This window comes from Neomonachus schauinslandi, chromosome 11 (genome assembly GCF_002201575.2).
Source record: "Neomonachus schauinslandi chromosome 11, ASM220157v2, whole genome shotgun sequence".
Taxonomy (NCBI): Eukaryota; Metazoa; Chordata; class Mammalia; order Carnivora; family Phocidae; genus Neomonachus; species Neomonachus schauinslandi.
The window spans coordinates 15,001,902-15,022,518 of NC_058413.1; the positions used below are offsets into that span (position 1 = coordinate 15,001,902).

General features: G+C 38.1%; 1 protein-coding gene across 1 annotated transcript in view; it reads right to left on the minus strand.

The window, feature by feature from the left end:
* The window catches only part of C11H11orf49 (chromosome 11 C11orf49 homolog), a 186,497-nt gene that overhangs the window by 84,711 nt on the left and 81,169 nt on the right, over positions 1 to 20,617 (minus strand). Inside the window, exon 3 of the mRNA XM_021685420.2 lies at positions 15,018 to 15,148. Within this exon, the coding sequence (XP_021541095.2) occupies positions 15,018 to 15,148 (131 nt within the window). The remainder of the gene's footprint in view (positions 1 to 15,017; positions 15,149 to 20,617) is intronic.

A 20,617-nucleotide genomic window follows, 5' to 3' on the forward strand; every position in this document is an offset into this window, starting at 1 on the left:
CAACCCAAAAGATTCTGATTAAATCAGTCTGGGACAGGGCCTCGGCATCACTATTTTTTTTTAAAGTTCTCTAAGTGAACTTGATATGCAACTAGGGTTGAAAACCACTGATGTAGAGCAAGGACTGGAGCAAAGAAAAAAAAGTTAAAAAGTTATTCAATGTTTCCCACACTTGAGAGATAATAAGAATCACCTGAAATGCTTGCCAAAAAAAGAAAGTCCCAGGTACCTCCCTTGCTGACTGATTTAGTAGGTTGGGAGATGGGCTCAAGGCATCTGTCTTTTTGACAACCTCTCCAGTGTTGGGTTAATTAGGACAGCCTCTCTGATTAATTAGAGTTCTAAATTAGGGTCAGGTGGTGGCAGTGGGAATGAAGAGCCAGTTACGCCAAGCAACATAAAACTGGAAAACATTAAATTTTCAACACTACTTATACTTGCTTTTATATACTGCCAGTTTAAAATCCACCAAAACAAACAAATTTGAGTATGGTTTATTAAACTGACATCTTTAACCTAAGGTGGTTTTATTTTGATTCATAGTGTTTAAGTTTAAATTAGTCATTTACTTTTGTTTCTAACAGAACCATGAAATCAGGAGATTTTAGAAGCCTAAGGCATACCATTCTGTTTCTGGTACATCTACTTTAGAGAATGGGTTTAATAACATCTCATAGTACAGTCTCACTTCAGCCTAACTTTTAAAAAATCCTTCGTTATATTTTCAAAGAACTTCTAAATTCTGTTTATTATGCCCTTCAAAGCATGAACTACGTAGTAAAGCAAGTACTATACTTCCCCCAATAATAAGAATCATGATTTTTAAATTTTAAATAAAAGATGGAATAACTATATTTTTTTCTCTTGAAGACAGGTAAAATGGAACTTAAAACTAAAGAATTTGTAGCTACTTTCCTCTGTCTGTAAAAGCAATGAAAGCAGATCACAGACAAATGCAATACATTCTTTTTTTTTTAAAGATATTTATTTATTTGACAGAGAGAGACACAGCGAGAGAGGGAACACAAGCAGGGGGAGCGGGAGAGGGAGAAGCAGGCTTCCCGCGGAGCAGGGAGCCTGATGCGGGGCTCGATCCCAGGACCCTGGGATCATGACCTGAGCCGAAGGCAGACGCTTAACGACTGAGCCACCCAGGCGCCCCAAATGCAATACATTCTTATGCCTTAACTCCTTTGATCACATTTTAGGCTTTCAGGAAATCACCCACTGATCTCAGAACCTGAATGTCATATTTATGTTTATTTAGCATCAGAGCAGGAGCACTTGACTGAGAGAATGCCTGAATTTATCAACTGCCTGGGAGACATTGGGCCCCAATATTTGTGGTGGGGGCCCTGATTTTTTTTATCAATATGATGGGGGAAGGGTTGAAGTACCTCAATAGTTTTCAAACCAGAAGACTAGAATTCTTCAGAGGCATTAAAAGTTTCTACAGATGTTTAATTTTAATATTTTTCTTATTAAAAACGTACCTTTATTTAACATCTATGAGAAAAACAAAATGCACACTAAATCTTTCACATAGTAAATTTTATTATACAGACACAACTGACCTGTGCTTTCATGTTAACTCACTGTGGAGCTTCTCCTGCTGCACAAATGTGTGTATGTATATATATATGTATATTTGAATCTGTAAATGTGCCACTGATTAGAAAGCTTTTTATCTGCCCTGCTCATTTTCTTTTCTTTTTAATCCAGGACTATATTGACATAAAGACTGAGATTACATAAAATCTTTAAATTTTACTGGGTGAGAGTACAGATGTTAACAAGCCCTCCTTTTACTTGCCTCTATATGATGTGGTTATGGAACCAAACAAAGTAGGTTTATTACTTTATAAAATATTTGATAATTATAAAATAGAAGTCTTCAAGTGTTAAGATACTAAAGTGGTAAAAAAAAAAATGTAGTCATGTTTGAACTGGGACTGGAAAAGCAATGGCAGAAAAAATTTATGGAGTGGAGGATCAGATAAAGGCAAGGCACTAAAATGTCCTCAGAAGTTGTGTAGATAAGCACTAGCAGTTAAAATTAAGCAAGCATTATTTCAAAACACTATAGGATAAATGTTATGCACATTGATATGGACTGTCAATTTTATTAGGATAAGACTTTTAGATTGTAAGGGCACCTGGGTGGTTCAGTCGGTTAAGCGTCTGCCTTCAGCTCAGGTCATGATCCCAGGGTCCTGGGATGGAGCCCCGCATCAGGCTCCCCGCTGAGCGGGGAGCCTGCTTCTCCCTCTGCCTGTGGCTCCCCCTGCTTGTGCTCTCTCTCTCCCTCTGTCAAATAAATAAATAACATCTTAAAAAAAAAAACAACTTATAGATTGCAGACCTTTCAGAGTTACTTGCAGAGATGTCAGTAGTGATAGAAGAATTTATTCTTTTATACTAAAGTTTTCTAACAGACATAAGACAGTTGTCAGAACAACAGTCAATGAAATTAATTGCTATTATTTCTAACTTAAATAAATGCATTAAATATAGGTTTACGAACTTGGAAATCTTGCTGATATTTTAGATAAATCAAATAGCTCAATTAAGGCTTACAACATTGCCATACTTATAGCCTCCGATAAGATGTTAGTAACGAATCAAAACAGGATTTGGACTCAGCATGCAAAACAAAATTTTTCTGTGTTGAAACTGTGAGTAAATAGATGTCCTTGGTATTAGTCTGCTTGAACTGCCATAACAATACCATAGACTGGGTTGCTTAACCAACAGAAATTTATTTTCTTCCAGTTCTGGAGACTGGAAGTCCAAGATCAAGGAGCTAGCAGGGTCAGTATCTGGGGGTATCTCTCTTTGGCTGCAGAAGGCCACCTTCTAACTGTGTCCCCACATGACAAAGAGAGGGCACAGGCTCTCTGGTGTCTCTTCTTTTGAGGACACTAATCCTTTTGGATCAGGACCCTACCCTTATGACCTCACATAACCTAAATTACGTCCTTATAGGCCCTATGTCCAAATACAGTCACCTTGGGGTTAGGGCTCCAACATATGAATTTTGGGACACATAATCCAATCCATAGCAGCCTCTGAGATATCTGATTTTTTTAAGAAATAACACCACTAATCAACTCATATATAATGTTACAAGACACATTTATTTTTCTTCAAACAATAAAGTTGGGTTTATTTTTTAAAGATTTTATTTATTTATTTGACAGAGAGAGAGAACACAAGTAGGCAGAGTGGCAGGCAGAGAGAGAAGGAGAAGCAGGCTCCCCGCCAAGCAGAGAGCCCGATGCGGGGCTCGATCCCAGGACCCTGGGATCATGACCCGAGCCGAAGGCAGACGCCCAACCGACTGAGCCACCCAGGCGCCCCTAAACAATAAAGTTTTTAAACTAGCTGTGGGGACGCCTGGGTGGCTCAGTCGGTTAAGCGTCTGCCTTCAGCTCAGGTCATGATCCCAGGGTCCTGGGATCGAGTCCCGCATCGGGCTCCTTGTTCCGCGGGGAGCCTGCTTCTCCCTCTGCCTCTGCCTCTCTCTCTCTATCTCTCATGAATAAATAAATAAAATCTTTAAAAAATAAAAAATAAATAAACTAGCTGTGAAAATTGTTAATTGATTTCCCCAAAGTGATTATTCATCAATTAGGAATATGACCAATTGTTAGGTACATTAGTTACTCAGCTTTGACACAACAATTTACTATCATTCCTTTTTTGAATATTTAGACATATAACTAAACTAATTCAGTTTAACAAAAAAAAAATTGACTGGATGTCCAGATGTTAAAAACAAAGCTAAAAGTATCTGAAGCTAATTATCTGTGTGAATCACAATTTTCTTGACAAGCTTTTATCTCAAAACCAAATACTGGAAAGCTTTCCCCCAACATCAGGAACAAGACAAGGATGCCTGCTTTTGCCACTTCCACTCAACACAGTACAGGAAGTTCTAACCAGAGCAATTAGGTAAGAAAAAGAAATAAAAGGCATCCAAGTTGGAAAGGAAATGGTAAAACAATCTCTATTTGAAGATGACATCATCTTCTGTGTAGAAAACCTTAAAAATCTCTCTCTTTCATACACACACACATGATTACAACTAATAAATGAATTCTGCAAAGATGGAGGATACAAAATCAACATACAAAAAACAACTACAATTCCACAAAGTAGCAGAGAAAAATGTAAAAAGGAAACTAAGAAAAACAATTCCATTTACAATTGTATGAAAGGACTAAAATACTTAGGAATAAATCTAAGCAGGGAGGTGAAAGACTTGCATATTGAAAACTATAAAACACTGCTGAATGAAATTAAAGAAGACTTAAAAGAAAATCATAGGCCCCAAATCGTGTCACTTAGATTAAGGCCCTATGTCAGTAAACCAAGACTTAATACCTAACCTAACTGCAGTTTTAACCCCCCAGGAATGTAACTTTTAACCAGTCAATATGGGAGTTACCTGGTGAGTAAGAGAAAATTTACTGATAGATCTCTTCCAGTCCCCTTAGGAGGGTGACCCTTGGTGGATTCTTCACTAATAATTTCCTTTTCTCTGCTCCCTGTTTATCTTTTTTTTTTTTAAAGATTTTATTTATTTATTTGAGAGAGAGAATGAGACAGAGAGAGAGCATGAGAGGGAGGAGGGTCAGAGGGAGAAGCAGACTCCCTGCCGAGCAGGGAGTCTGATGTGGGACTTGATCCCGGGACTCCAGGATCATGACCTGAGCCGAAGGCAGTCGCTTAACCAACTGAGCCACCCAGGCACCCCTCCCTGTTTATCTTTAAAAGCCTTTCTTTTTCAGCAGCTCAGTGAAACTCCCCTCTACCTGCTAGATGGGATGCTGCCTGATTCATGGATCTATTTTTTTTTTTTAAGATTTTATTTATTTATGAGAGAGAAAGTATACAAGAATGAGGGGGAAGGGGCAGAGAGAGAGGCAGAGGGACAAGCAGACTCCTGCACTGAGCACAGAGCCAGACTCAAGGTTCAATCCCACGACCCTGAGATCATGACCTGAGCCAAAACCAAGAATAGGATGCTCAACTGACTGAGCTACACAGGTGCCCCCATGAATCTATTAATAAAGTCAATTAGATCTTTAAAATTTATTTGGTTGAGTTTTTGTTATTTAACAGAAGAATTAACATTGTTAAGATGACAATACTATCCAAAGAAATCTACAGATTCAACACAATCCCTATCAAAATCCCAACAAACTTTTTCACAGAAATGGAATAGCTGATCCTTGAGTTCATATGGAATTGCAAGGGGCCCTGAATAGCCAGGACAATCTTGAAAAAAAGAATGAAGTTGGAAGACTCAAACTACCTAATTTTGAAACTTAATACAAAGCTACATAACTTAAAACAGTATGGTACTGGCATGAAGACAGATATATAAACCACTGGAATAGAATAGAGAGCCCAGAAACAAATCTTCACATGTATGGTCAATTGATTTTCAACAAGGGTACCATTCACTGGGGAAAGGACTACTCAGGTCTTTCCAGCAAGTGGTGCTGGGGAAACTAGATACCCGCATGCAAAAGAAGGAAGTTGACCCATACTTTATACCTTATATAAAAATTAACTCAAAATGGATCAAAGACCTTAACTTTAAAGCTAAAACTATAAAACTCTTAGAAGGACACTGAATTTGACAATGATTTCATAGATACAACACCAAAACCATGGGGAACAAAAGAAAAAATAGATAAACTGGGCTTCGTCAAAATTAAGACCTTTTGTACATCAAAGGATACCGTCAAGAAGGCAAGAGGACAACCTGCAGAATGAGAGAAAATATTTTCAAATCATATATCTGATAAGGGATTCATATCCAGAATATATAAAGAACTCCCACAGCTCAACAACAGAAAAACAAAAAATGTTATTCAAAAATGGACAAAGGACTTACACATTTCTCCAAAGAAGACATACAGATGGCCAACAGACACATGAAAAGATGCTCAACATCATTCATCATCAGCTGATGATGAGATATCAAATAAAAACCACAATGAGATATCACCTCATACCTGTCAGAATGGCTAAAATCAAAAACTCTGGAAACAAATGTTGATGAGGATGTGGAGTAAAAGGAACCCTTGTACACTGTTTTTGGGAATGCAAACTGGTGTAGCCACTGTGGAAGACAGTATGGATGGTCCTCAAAAAATTAAACATAGAACTGCCCTATGATCCAGTAATCACACTACTGGGTATTTACCCCAAGAATACAAAAACGCTAATTCAAAGGGATATATAAGCTCCTATGTTTATTGCAGCATTATTTACAATAGTCAAACTATGGAAGCAACCCAAGTGTGTATCCATAGATGAATGGATAAAAAAGATGTGGTATATATTTATACACACACACACATACACGCAGAGGAATATTATTCAGCTGTAAAAAAGAATGAAATCTTGCCATTTTCAATGGCATGGATGGAGCTAGAAAGTATTATGCTAAACGAAATAAGTCAGTCAGAGAAAGACAAATACCATACGATTTCACTTATATATAGAATTTAAAAAACAAAACAAATGAGCAAAGAGGGAAAAAAAGAGAGAGAGACAAACCAGGATACAGACTCTTAACTACAGAGAACAAAATAGATGGTTACCAGAGAGGAAGTTGTTGGAAGGATGAGAGAAATAGGTGAAGCAGATTAAGAGTACACTTATCTTGATGAGCACTAATATATGGAACTGTTGAATCACTATATTGTACACCAGAAACTAAAATAACACTGTATATTAACTACACTAGAATTAAAATAAATTTTTAAAAATGCAACTGGTAAAAAAAAAAAAAACAACCCAATAGCCAATAAGTACATGAAAAGATGTTCAACATCATTACTCATTGGGGACGTGGAAATCAAAATAATTAGATACAACTTCATACCCATTTGGATGCCTTTTATCAAAACAGTAGGAAATAGCAAGTGTTGTTGAGGATCTGGAGAAATTGGAACCCTTGTGAATTTCTTGTAAGAATGTAAAATGGTGAAGCCACTATAGAAAACAGTATGGCAATTCCTTAAAAAGTTAAACATAGAATTATCATATGACCCAGCAATTCTACTCCTAAGAATATGGCCAAGAATCAAAGACCAGGACTTACACAGATACTTGTACACCCATGTTCATAGCAGTGTTATTCACCATAGCCAAAAGGTAGAAGCAACCCAAGTGTCTGCTGACAGATGAATGGATAAACAAAATATGATATATACACACAATGGATAGAAAGGAATGAAATTCTGACACATGCTACAACATGGATGAACTGTGAAAACATCATGCTTAGTGAAAAAAGCCAGATACAATATCATGTAATTCCACCTATATTAGATACCTAGCAGAGTCAAAGACATAGAGACAGAAAATAAAATACTGGGGCTAGAGGATGGGGAAATGGGGAGTAATTTTTTAATGGGTAAAATGTTTCAGTTTGGGAAGATGAAAAAAATTAGAGAGATGAATGATGGTGGTGGCTGCACAACAATGTGAATGTAGTTAATGGCACTGACCTGTACATTCAAAAATGGTTAAAATGGGGGCACCTGGGTGCTCAGTAGGTTAAGGGTCTGACTTCAGCTCAAGTCATGATCCCGGGGTCCTGGGATCGAGCCCTGCATTGGGCCCCATGCTCAGCAGGGAGTCTGCTTCTCCCTCTCCATCTGCCCCCAGCCTTCTCTCTCAAATAAATAAGTCAAATCTTTTTAAAAAAATGGTTAAAATGTTAAATTTTATGTTATTTATATTTTATCACCAAAAAAGATTTCTCTATTTAAAAAGTGGTTAGAATGGTAAATTTTATGTTATGTATATTTTACCACAATCAAGGGATAAATATATTTTAAAACCCTTAACTTAGTCCTAGTTTCAAGACAAGATGACTTCTACGGTCCCTTTCAATTCTAAAATTTTTTGAGACAGCAAGATAACAAGGCGGAAAGAGAAAGAGAATCTAGTCAAGGAATAAGATCCTGACTCCTTCTGAATTGAGAGTGTAACTCTACCTTTCAAGTGATTATAAATGGACCAAGAAGTTCTAGCAATGGTAGCAAACTCAAATGCCTACAGAGGCCAGGCAGGAGACGTAAGCAGATGAAGCAAGGCAGCTGGGGATGGTGGTAAATCTGAGGCCACCACATGCCCTGTCTAAATGGAGCAGCTGTACCTCCGCCCTAGCAAACTGCCTCTCTTGTTGGAATGTGGGCATGGTATTGGGATGATTTTCCATTCTTTAAGTGAAATTGAATTGAGATTTTTATGTTAAATTTTTGGCATCTAATTTTAAAAAATTATTTTTTTAAATTATTTTATTTTATTTTTTTAAGTAGGCTCCACACTCAGTGCAGAACCCAGTGCAGGGCTTGAACTCACCACCATGAGATCAAGACCTGAGCTGAGATCAAGAGTCAGACGGTTAACTGACTGAGCCACCCAGGCGTCCCCTAAAAAAATGATTTTTAACATTGCTAGCCAAAGAAAACATAACTGCAGGCCAAGGCACATGCAGTCAGCTGACCACTACTAGTTAGTGATTTCTTTTGGAGCATAAAGGCATGACTCAGAATACAAAGGAAAGGAGGTAGTATAGTTAGATCCTCGCCAATGTTTAAAGTTTGCATACAGATCATGGGGCGCATGGGTGGTTCAGTCAGTTAAGTGTCCAACTCTTGATTTCAGCTCAGGTCACGATCTCAGGATCGTAAGATTGGGTTCAGTGCTGGGGATGGAGCCTGCTTAAGATTCTCTCTCTTCCTCTCCCTCTTCCCCTCCCCTCCATGCTCTCTTTCTCTGTCTCAATAAATAAACAAACAAATAAATAAGTTGAGTAAGTAAATAAATCAAAATAAAGTTTGTATACAGACCATGATCTAAATCTTTTAATCCTTGTTTGGAAGCAACAGAGGGTACTGAATATTATTTTAATTAGGTGTCGATCGATACTGTATAGCTTTGAATGGGCCAGTTTTTTAGTGGGGCACTTTGAATGTGAAGTTTATGCCTCGCCTACAGTAGGTGATCAATAAGGAGTAGCTATTATTATTTTCAGTCAAAGTCCCTACACAATATTTAAAAGAGTATAAAGCTCTTCTGAAACCAACACTACCCTCTAATATAAGAGATAATAATATAATCCATTCAATAATCACAGATTAATGAATAGTGATTGGGAAGTGGTGAGCCTTCATATTAAATAACAAAAAAGAAATCATTTACGTATGTTAGATGCTAAGAATGTAGTTATTGGCAAAACAAACAAGGTTCTTGCCCTCATCAAGCTTATAGTTTAATAAGGGAGGTGGACATTAAGTAGAGTCATCCAAAAACACTTAGCCAGAAACTGTAATAAACAGTATGACTAAAAATTACAGGATGATTTGCAAAAGAATAATGAAGGGATCTAATTCAGATGAGGAAGGGAGGGACAAAGAAGGTCCTTTAAGGAGCTGACCTTTAAGCTAAGACTCAAAAGGATGAAGAGACGTTAGCAACCTAACAGTATTATGCCTGGAGGGCGAAGAGGGTTGGGTGAGACAGGAGGTAGTGACAAAAACATTCCGGGAATCATTGTGTGACATGTGTGATAGCCCCAAATAACTGAAATAAAAAAAAATAAAGGAACATTAAATAGAGGGAAAGATTAAAGTTATTGTAGGTAGTGAGGTGAAAGATTTGAGGTGACATCACACGTCAATGTTCTCCCTGGAGGAAAGGTTTTGAAGAAGGAAGTAAAGATGGAAAAAGAAAAAAAAAATTAGAATTGAAAAGAAATAAGTAAAACCGCAGACAGGAACCAGGAACTGAAGGTTGAAGAAGTTGTTTATTGGCCACATCGGTTTCTGGGACAAATGTGGAGCCGTGGAGCTCTGGTGGGAGCAGGTGCAGAGGACAGGCCAGAGGAAACCACAGGACTGAAGAGATTACATGGAAGGATTTTTGTTTGTTTGTTTAAAAAATGACAAAAGTAACAAATGCTCTTTAATATTTCAAACAAGACTGCCACCCATTTCTTTTTTTTTTTTTTTTTTTTTTTAAAGATTTTATTTATTTATTTGTGAGAGAGAATGAGAGACAGAGAGCACGAGAGGGAGGAGGGTCAGAGGGAGAAGCAGACTCCCCGCTGAGCAGGGAGCCCGATGCGGGACTCGACCCCGGGACTCCAGGATCATGACCTGAGCCGAAGGCAGTCGCTTAACCGACTGAGCCACCCAGGCGCCCAACTGCCACCCATTTCTGAAGTAAGCACTGTTAATCCTCACAGAATGGTTTTTAGTGGTGAGGATGAGGATTAGTGACAAGCAAAATCAGGTGGAAGTTTGAGGCAGTTCACAGAGAAGTCAGACCAAAAGCTTTATTTCAGCCTAAATTGTCTGCATTTTCCCTTGCAATCACTTTAACCACCATAACATTAGATATTTTAGGAAAAACAGTTTTTATCATATGATTATATAGACCGACTGCAAGTCTCTGATCCCTAAACTGTGATCTTCTTTCATAAATGCAGGGATTTTTTTTTTTTTCAAATCTCTGATTATCAGACCACAAACTCCATGAGAGCAGGAATTTCTGCTCTCACTCCCTGCTTTATCACTAGCAACGAATACATAAATGTTTGTTGAATGAATGAATATACCTAGACTATGAAGACAAATCACAGTGAATTCAGAGTAAAACATAAAAGGTTAAAGAATTGGAGAAAAAAAAAAAAGGAAAGGAAAAAGGAAGGGAGGGATGAAATTGGCAATACTTTAGATTCTGGCATTTATTCTTGACTCTTCTCTCCCACACTCCTACCCAATCAATCAGCAAGTCCTGTCAAATCAACTTGAAATAGCTCTTCCTCTCCCTGCCACTTCCCGTTCTGTTGTATTGGCTCCTAACTGGTCCTACTCCTGCCTTCCATTCCATTTTCCATGCTTTTACCAGTCTCATATGTGAAAATACCACACAAATTGGTAAGATTCAACTGACTGGGATGATGTTTCCTTCTTATGTACTAAGCACCAGCCACAATGAACTTCTTGCAGTTTCCACAGGAACCATGTTGTTTCATGTCATCATACTTTTAACTTTCTGAATCTGTTTCATTTTCTGTGAAAAAGTGATAATAAAAGTATCCACCTAACACATAGGATCATTGTAAAGAAAAATTAGATATTCCACATATGAAACAACTTCATAAATGTTAATTGCTATCATTATTTTCACTTCCAATATTATATTTTTTACATCTAGAAATTCCATTTGCATCTTTTTAATATCTTCCATTTATCTCCTAATTATAGCCATGTTTTCCTTTACATACTTGAGCATATTTATATGATTTAAAATAACTGTTTGAAGGTCCTTGTCAGCTAATTCTATTATTTCTGTCTTTTTTGGGTCTGTGTTTCTACCGATTGATTTTTCTCCTGGTTATGGGTCATATGTTCTTGCTTCCTCTAATGTCTGGTAATTTTTAATTGGATGTCAGACATTGTGCATTTTATGTTATTGAGTGCTCGATTTTACTGAGTTCCTTTAAGGAGTACTGAATTTTGTTCTGGTATACAGTTAAGTTACTTGCAGATAGACGCGTTTAATCCTTTTTGTTTTTAAGCTGCTAAGGGCTCTATCCAGTGTCAATGCCCTATGTACTTTGAGGTTTCTCCATTTTGGCTGGTAGCGGCATGAACTATTCCTAGCCCTGTGTATACTCCAGGAACTGTTTGGCCTACTACTGTTTTCTGGTGGTTCTTTTTCCAACCCACACATGTGCAGAGTTTGTAGCCAGAGACTCAAACACCCACTTGCAGCTCTCTGGAGCTTCCTAAGCAACTCCCTCCTCTTTGGTACTCTGCCCTGCAAATTCTGGCCACTGTGGCCTCTCCAAACCCCAATCTCTGCCTCCTCAACTCAGTAAGACTGCTGTGCTCTTTGGATCTCCTCTCCTGTACTGTTGCTTGGCAACTGCCTCTCAGAGACCACAGTCCCAGATTAACTGTTGTTTAATATCTGAAAGAGTTGTTTCAGATACATTGTTTGATTTTCTAGTTGTTTATGGCAGGAGGACAATTCCCTAAGTTAGTACTTCTTCATGGGCAGAAGAGGAAGTAGCTTTCATTCTTTTATTAAATGAAATATAATATACATATTTGTTCATTTGTGAAAGCACAAAGCTCAAAATTAAATTCTAACAAACTAAAAATAAACTGTGGACAATAGCTCTTTTTTTTTTTTAAGATTTTATTTATTCATTTGAGAGAGAGAGAGAGACAGAGGAGAGCACAAGCAAGGGGAGAGGCAAAGAGAGAGGGAGAAGCAGACTCCCCGCTGAGCCAGGAGCCAGACACGGGGATCGATCCCAGGACCTGGAGATCATGACCTGAGCTGAGGGCAGACGCCCAGCCATCTGAGCCACCCAGGCGCCCCAACAATAGCTCTTTTGAGCCAGTATCTCTAAACAGAAGTGAAGATTTACTTCAGGGAATTTTAATCTTTGCCAGACTTGGAAAATTCAGATTGATCTTTCACACTGAAAGAAATACCAAAGTGAGAAGTTGAATTTTAAAGGCTTATTACATATGAATAGGTCTTTTTGCTTCCAAGACTCTAAAGTTGCCTAGATAGCAAGAGGTTCACTAAACCTTCATGAGGTTATTTGAATTTCAGACACAGGAAAATTAGCGTCATTCAGTACTCAGTCATGCAGAAACGACACTGCATCCCTATACTTGCTAAAAACTGCGATAAACCGTTTCTTGCCAGAAGGCATCAGGTCCTTAGTTTTCTACAGGTGGCTTCATTTTTAGATGTTATGCTGGATCTGATCTTCTTTTGCTGTTTCCCAGAAGACCTAGTTTCTTCTTGATAATGCTAAAATATGTACAAGATGTTCTAAGGAAGTCGTCTGCAGAAGAACAATATAATATCAGCTCCTCTGAGTAGGAGTCAGGTACGTGGCATTCTAATTGAAAAAATGGGGCTTAATAAGTACTTTCTTTTGGAACTTTGCCTCTGAGTGTTTTTGCTTGTTCTGGATTAAAATTGGGAGCTGACACACTTCGGGACTGAAAGCTGTTCTAAAGTTTCCTGGAAGAAACTGAGAATATATTAAAATGATTTAACTGAAGATTTTAGGATCACCTAGATGCAAATGTTGCATTTGGTCTTTAAGAAATCAGAGGCTGTCTGATTAAGAAGCCTAACAATAAATATCCAGCATAAAATCTAGGTCTTGTTTATGGTACAGGAAAAACAGGGAGAACTTGGAGCTGCTTCCTCTTAGCAGCTGGATGAATCACTGGCAGCTGCTGTATGAAAGGTAAAGAAACCTACATCTGCTCAGAGTCCAAATGCTATATGGATCCCTTGTGATAGTAAATAGATTCTGGAAGAGGCCCCACTTCTAAATCAGGAAAAGAATTAAGGAGATCTAAAGACTGTTTTCCATAGTTATCTCCATGTGCCTATTCCACAAAAACCAGCTCTAGCTGTATGCACCATTCTTCAATACAGTGAGTATTCAATAAATATCTGCTGACTGACTAAGGGACTGGGAAAGGATTGGGAAAAACAGGTTCTGATGAAATACTACAGACTTTACCTGTACACTCACAGCTCCCAGCTTTGTTTATGTAGAGACCAATGGGTTAGTTTCTCTGAGGTAGTTCACTTAAAATTGAGTCCACTTTGATTTTTGTCCACTAGTGCATATAGTCAATAAAGGAGATGATGCTATTCTCAGTACACTAAGTATTTCTGCTCAATAGTGTAATTGAGATGGATAGTCTCTTGAGTTACATGTCACAGAAGCCGTGATTAGAATAATAAAAAGAATAGAAATAGCATATTAGCGTCTTAGTAAATTTGGGTTTGGTTCTTATTATCTCTTACTACTGCAAATCTCCTAACTATGCTCTCTGCCTCCAGACTCACCCTCTAAGTCATTTCTTTTCTTTTAAAGATTTTATTTATTTATTTGACAGAGAGTGAGAGAACACAAGCAGGGGGAGCTGCAAAGGGAGAGGGAGAAGCAGACTTCCCGCTGAGCAGGGAGCCCAACACATGGGGCTCAATGGCAAGACCCTGAGAGAGCTGAAGGCAGATGCTTAACCGATTGAGCCACCCAGGTGCCCCATCCTCTAAGCCATTTCTATACTGCCTTTCAAATGATCTTTCTAGAACTCAGATAACATCACACCATTCTTCTGAATAAAATCCTTTAACCTACAGAATAAAATCTGACTTCTTTTTTTATGGCAAAAATGATCTTTCAGACCTGACTCTTCTATTCTTCACAGGCTCATCTCTGCTAACCCCCTTCACAAACTCTAGCCATTCTGATCTTCTCAATGTCTTAAATATTCCAGGTTCTTTTATGATTTTACAGCACAGCACATGCTCTACCTAGAATGTCTTTCTTTCCTTTATCCATGTAGATAACTCCTACTCTTCCTTCCCAAATTAGACCAAACAACCAGTTCTCAGGAGAACCTTCTCTAATCTACTCGTTCCCCTTTCTCTAACAATAGTGTCCCCATCCTACCCCCACCCTCCACTCAGGAGTTTCCTTCTTTGTGTTCATATCATTTCTTCAATTTGCTGCATGTATTTTAATATTTGCCAAGAGCAAAAGCTCTGGAGTCAAATTGCCTGGGTATGAATCCCACCCCAGCATTTGTTGTATAACCTTGTCAAGTTACTTAACCTCTCTGATCCCCAGTTTCATTAGCTATAAGATGGGGATGATAGTATCTACCACAGAGAGCTGTTGTGAAGAGTAATAAATCACCACACATGAAGTGTTCAGAACTGCACTTGGCTCCTATTAGATATCATTAGTGATGGTGTTGGTACTAGTAATGGTGGTAGTTTCTGTGACACAAGACAATAGCTCCTCAAAAGTAAGGTGTTCGGGGAGCCTCGAATAGCATGTACTCAAACAGTATTTATAGGAACAAAAGAAAGAAGTTTGGAAGGAAGAAAAGAAGGCAAGAAAAGAATTTAGGAAGACTTACCGCCATTTTTGCCCACAGTTCGGAAGCATTTCCAGAAGGCCCGTAAGAATGATGCCCTATTGTGAGGGGTGGCTTGGATGAAGCTGAATTCCCGAAAGAGAATGTGAGTTCCCTGACATACACTGTTAAAACTGCAAAGAGAAAAATCAAGGAGTCATCATTAGAGGAAGAGATACGGAAGGCTGGAATCAGAATAAAAAATCAAGGCCACACAGAACCATTGCCAAAAAGGAGGAAAATCTTTTCTCTCCAACAAAACTCTGAACTATAGATTAGACCAAGTGTTTCAATGAAGAAATCCCTTCATATAACCATATCCTTCTGAAAACTCTTGGAGTCCAATTCCTCTGAGTGTTTCCTACCTCCCACATATATGCACTGAGGGAGTTTTAATCAGTCACGGGGGCATCTTAAATAGAGGGAAATCTTTCAGTCTTTAACTGGATGACATTGGCACTTGTACCTTTTTTGGAGAATACTTCTTCTACCACATTTGGAATCATTATTTCTGTACTCTCTCTGACCTACATCAGCTGCCATAAGAACAACACGGCTCATGGGGACATAACTGGATTGTCTGTTCCAGTTTGGGGGTGATGGATACCTTTTTGACAATAACCTCAGAGGCAAAGCCATGTGCCAAAGGATACGAAAGATTTCAAATAGAACATTAAGGCAAATAAGAGGAACAAGGGTAAAAAGCGGCCCCGAATGAGAGTATGAAGCAAAGCCCCAGGGCCCAAGTGAGTCATTGTTTAAGCTGGGCCGGATAAGGGGAAAAAATATACTCCATTGCCTTTGGGTTCTTCTGCCAAAGAAATAAAGGCTGTAGAGCCTGGCGTAATCTAAAAATGGAAATTCCACCAAAGAATAGGCAATTATCCAGTAATCAGCACAACTAAAGGCAGACTTCAGGTTCCAGAAAACTCCTAAATTCCCTGACAAGTAAATCATGAGTGGAAAATATGTTAATCTTTGTAGAGAAGCAGGCATTAAACTGAAGATGGCAAAGCAATAGAGAGACAGTGGAAATTCCAAATGCCACTTTTCATTTGCTGACAATTTAAAGTGGGAGCAAAGCTGAATCTCTGAACCAAACAGGAAAAAATTTCAGGAGTCATCTGTTCCATTTTCCTTTTCCCTGACCAAGTTCTGAGGGAAGCATCTAACCTGTCTTTAACATAGAGTATGTTATCACTTAAGATAAAATTAGCCTCTTCCTGTTAATATTAATAACATTGTATGAAAAAAGCAAATTACATGCTCTTCTCCCTGTGTAAAACTAGTGTAGAAATCTACTTCTGACACACTATGAGGAAGCATGAGGAAAACATCTGGTAAAGAATATGTTAGAAGAGAACTTTTTAAAAAAGTATCGAAAGTGTTAAACATGCAGTTTGCAATGCTGTTGTCTTGAGCAAAGGAATATGAAAAATAAAGCAAATGAGCTGTTACAGGTAATGGAGTAGGTCACATTTCTAGCAAATGAAGTCTAAAATGATAACAATCTAGTTTAAATTTATGAAGCTATCCAGCAAAGAATCAGTCCCAAAGTATGCTTCATACCCCCCATGGGAAAAAAGCTGGTGTCTAGGTCATAATCTGGTCTGTAAAGAAACTCACACTAGTGGAATTATATCCTCAGTGTAGCTTTTTAAAAATATATTTTTTAGGGGTGCTTGGGTGGCTTAGTGGGTTGAGAGTCCGACTCTTGATTTCAGCTCAGATCATGATCTCAGAATTATGAGATTGAGCCTAGCCCCGGGCTCCATGCTCAGCAGGGAGTCTGGTTGAGATGCTCTCTCTCCCTCTCCCTCTGCCCCTCTACCATGCCCCCCAGCTTGCTTGCTCGTGCTCTCTCTCTGTCTAAAAATAATTAAATCTTTAAAAAATATGTATCTTTTTTAAAACTAGGGAATAATTTATGCACTGAAGAATCTGGCTGAGATTCATTGTATGGATAAGAATTTACATAAGAAGTTATAAAATAAGAATTTTAAAAAACAAACTGAAAGACCAAGGACATATAATATTGAATACAAAAAGATTTATAATTATATTTCCACTACTGTCTTAAGATCATCCCTACCAATAAAATTTAGCTGGTCAGTATAGAGATCATAATCACTTTACTTAAAGAGTTAGTAGATAATATAATCAGTGAAAATTCTTTTAGATAAGATGGCTGTAAAAAAAAGCAGAAAATACAATATATTGCTCAAAGCTTTACTGTTTCTCCTCAACCTGAAATAACTTTTCCCTACCTCCATCTGTTAAAATTCTATCCAGTTTCTCAGGACCATCTCAAATGCCACATTTTGCATGAAGTTTTTTCCTGATTCTATACTCATGCCCAATTCTCATCATGCCTCACTTATAACTAACTCTCTACTGGTACTCCGAATCTGCTGCCTTTGAAAAAAGTTACTGGACTTATATCGCCTACAAGACTGTAAGTTCTATGGAGCAAGTAATTAGGTTGTATTCATCTTGGTCTCCATCACATTATCTAACATATAGTACATACTACTCCATAAATGCCTTTGGTAGTTGATTTAGAAAGATTAGAAAGAATAGATAAGTAATACCAGGGAAAAGTATCAGATTTATATTTGTAGTCAGCCACACTAGAAATACTGAAGTCAACATTTTATAACCTTTTTAAAAGTCCAGGACATTGGCCTGATATTAGCATTGTAGTATTGCAATACCAACTTTGTTTTGATTAGTATTTGCCTGGCATATCTTTTCCTGTGCTTTTAATTTTAATCCTTCTGGGTCATTTTGTTTTAGATATTTCTCTTGTAAGTAGTATATAGTTGGATTTTGCTTTTTACCCAAACTTACAGTCTCTGTATTTTTATAAGTCAGTTTTTAAAAAAATATATTTGATTAATTTTTGCCATCTTATTACATCTTTTCCATGAATATTTTTTCTTTGGCTTTTCTTTTCCTGCTTTCTATTGTGTTAGGAAAGTTTTTTCTTTTCTTTCTTTTTTTTTTTTAAGATTTTATTTATTTTGAGAGAGAGAGAGAGCAGGGCGGGGGAGGGCAGAGGCAGAGAGAATCTCAAGTAGATTCCACACTGAGAGCAGAGACTGAGGTGGGGCTCGATCTCAAGACCCTGAGATAATGTCCTGAGCTGAAATCAAGAGTCAGACCTCAACCGACTGAGCTACCCAGATGCCCCAATTTTTTTCTTTTCTTTTCTTTTTTTTTTAAAGATTTTATTTATTTATTTGACAGAGAGAGACACAGCGAGAGAGGAAACACAAGTGGGGGGAGTGGGAGAGGGAGAAGCAGGCTTCCCACAGAGCAGGGAGCCCGATGCGGGGCTCAATCCCAGGACCCTGGGACTATGACCTGAGCCAAAGGCAAACGCCTAATGACTGAGCCACCCAGGCGCCCCTAATTTTTTTCTTTTATAATTATTTTCTCCCCCCCCTTTGTTAGATTGGAAGCTATGACAGAATCTGTAACTTCTTAGAATTCCTCTTAAAAATTCAACATACATATTTAGCTACAGTTTTCCTTTTTTTTTAATTGAAGTATAGTTGACATACAATGTTATATTAGTTTCAGATGTACAGCACAGTGATTTCGACAATTCTATACATAATGCAGTGCTTACCACGGTAAGTGCAGGCACCATCTGTCACCATACAGAGTTATTACAGTATTATTGACTATATTACCTACACTGTGCTTCTCATCCCTGTGACTTATTTATTTTATAACTGGAAGATAGTACCTCTTAATCCCCTTCACCTATTTTGCCCATCCCTGACCCCCTCCTCTCTGGCAACCATCAGTTTGTTCTCTGTATTTATGAGACTGTTTCTGTTTGGGTATGTCATGAGCACACAATGAAGGTACACACATGAGTTATGTCTTTCCACATTGTCAGCTGTATTCAGTCATAAAACAAGGTTAACGTAATTATAAAGCAGGTTCAGGATTCCAAACTCAATGACATTTCACCATGTGATTAACTTGGCTTCTTACACGGCACACAAAGCAAAACACAAGACCTAAGTCACACAACAAACAAGATAACACGGGCGGGGGGGGGGGGGGGGGGGGGTTGGGTAGGAAGTGAACAAACCAAACGCGAAGTCAGTCTGTAGGTGCACAGTTGAGATAAGGCCGCAGGCCAGTCTGGGTCAGCTCTTGGCACTTACTGCTTATTCTGTTCAAGCAGTGGAGGATCTCAGTTCTGTTCGGAGATCAATCAGGCAGAGCCTTCGGCAGTGGCTGCCTTTTTTAAGTGCTCAGACATTGAGGGGTCAGTGTCTGGAGAGTCTACAGTTTGCTGCAAAACTCCTTCCTTTTTAAAGGGATTTAATCAGTCTTGAGACCTTGCAGACCTCCTGTGCTTCTCCTAGTTATCAGTCTGGGGTGTTGTCAGCTGGTGCTGGTCTCAGTGATATCTGATAGCTTCAGAACCCTTAACTGCTTGCATCATGGCTTGATATAGGCCCCTGCTTGACATGAATGACTCCATCTTTCTCTCTACAGTGTATGTTTGTTTGTTCATTTGTTTTGTTTTTTAGAATCCACATATAATTGAAATCATATGGTATTTGTTTTTCTCTGAGTTATTTCACTTAGCATTATACCCTGTAGGTTCATCCCTGTTGTCCGAAATGACAAGATTTCCTTCTTTTTATGGCTGAGTAATATTCCATTGAATATGTACACCAAACCTTCTTTACCCATTCATCTATTGATGGACACTTAGGTTGCTTCTATATCTTGGCTATTGTAAATAATGCTACAATAAATGTGGATGCATATATCTTTTCAAATTAGTAGTTACACATTTTTTAAAATGTCAAGTCACTCATTATTTTTATTACTCTCCAAGACAAGAAGCAAAGCACACTCTAAATAACCTATGAGCACTTTTCTCATCTTCTGATATTATTTTCTAGATTTTGACTTATATCTTTTAAATTAAAAACTTTTTTAATATGGTAAAATGCTTATAATAATTACTATTTTAGCCATGATATTTATCATTTTAACTACTGTAAGTGTACAATTCAGTGGCTTAAATACATTCACAATGCCGTTAACCATTACCATTATCTATTCACAGAATTTTATCATTGTCCCCAACAAAAACCCTATATATATTAGACAGTAATTCCCCCTTCCACCTCTCCCAGACTTTGGTATCCTCTATTCTACCCTATCTCTATGCATTTGTCTATTCTAGATAACTCTTATAAGTGGAGCTGTACAATATTTGCCCTTGTGTGTCTGGCTTCTTTCTTTTTTCTTTTTTAAGATTTTATTTATTTATTTGAGAGAGAGTAAGAGCACAAGTTGGGGGGAGAAACAGAGGCAGAGAAAGAAGCAGGCTCCCCACTGAGCAGTGAGCCTGATGTGGGGCTTGATCTCAGAATCCTGAGATCATGACCTGAGCTAAAGGCAGATGCTTAACCAACTGAGCCACCCAGGCGCCCCTTTTTTCTTTTTTTAAAGATTTTATTTATTTATTTATTTTAGAGACAGAGACAGAGAGAGCATGCACCAACAAGCAGAGGGAGGGGCAGAGAGGGAGGGAGAGAGAGAGAGAATCTCAAGCAAACTCT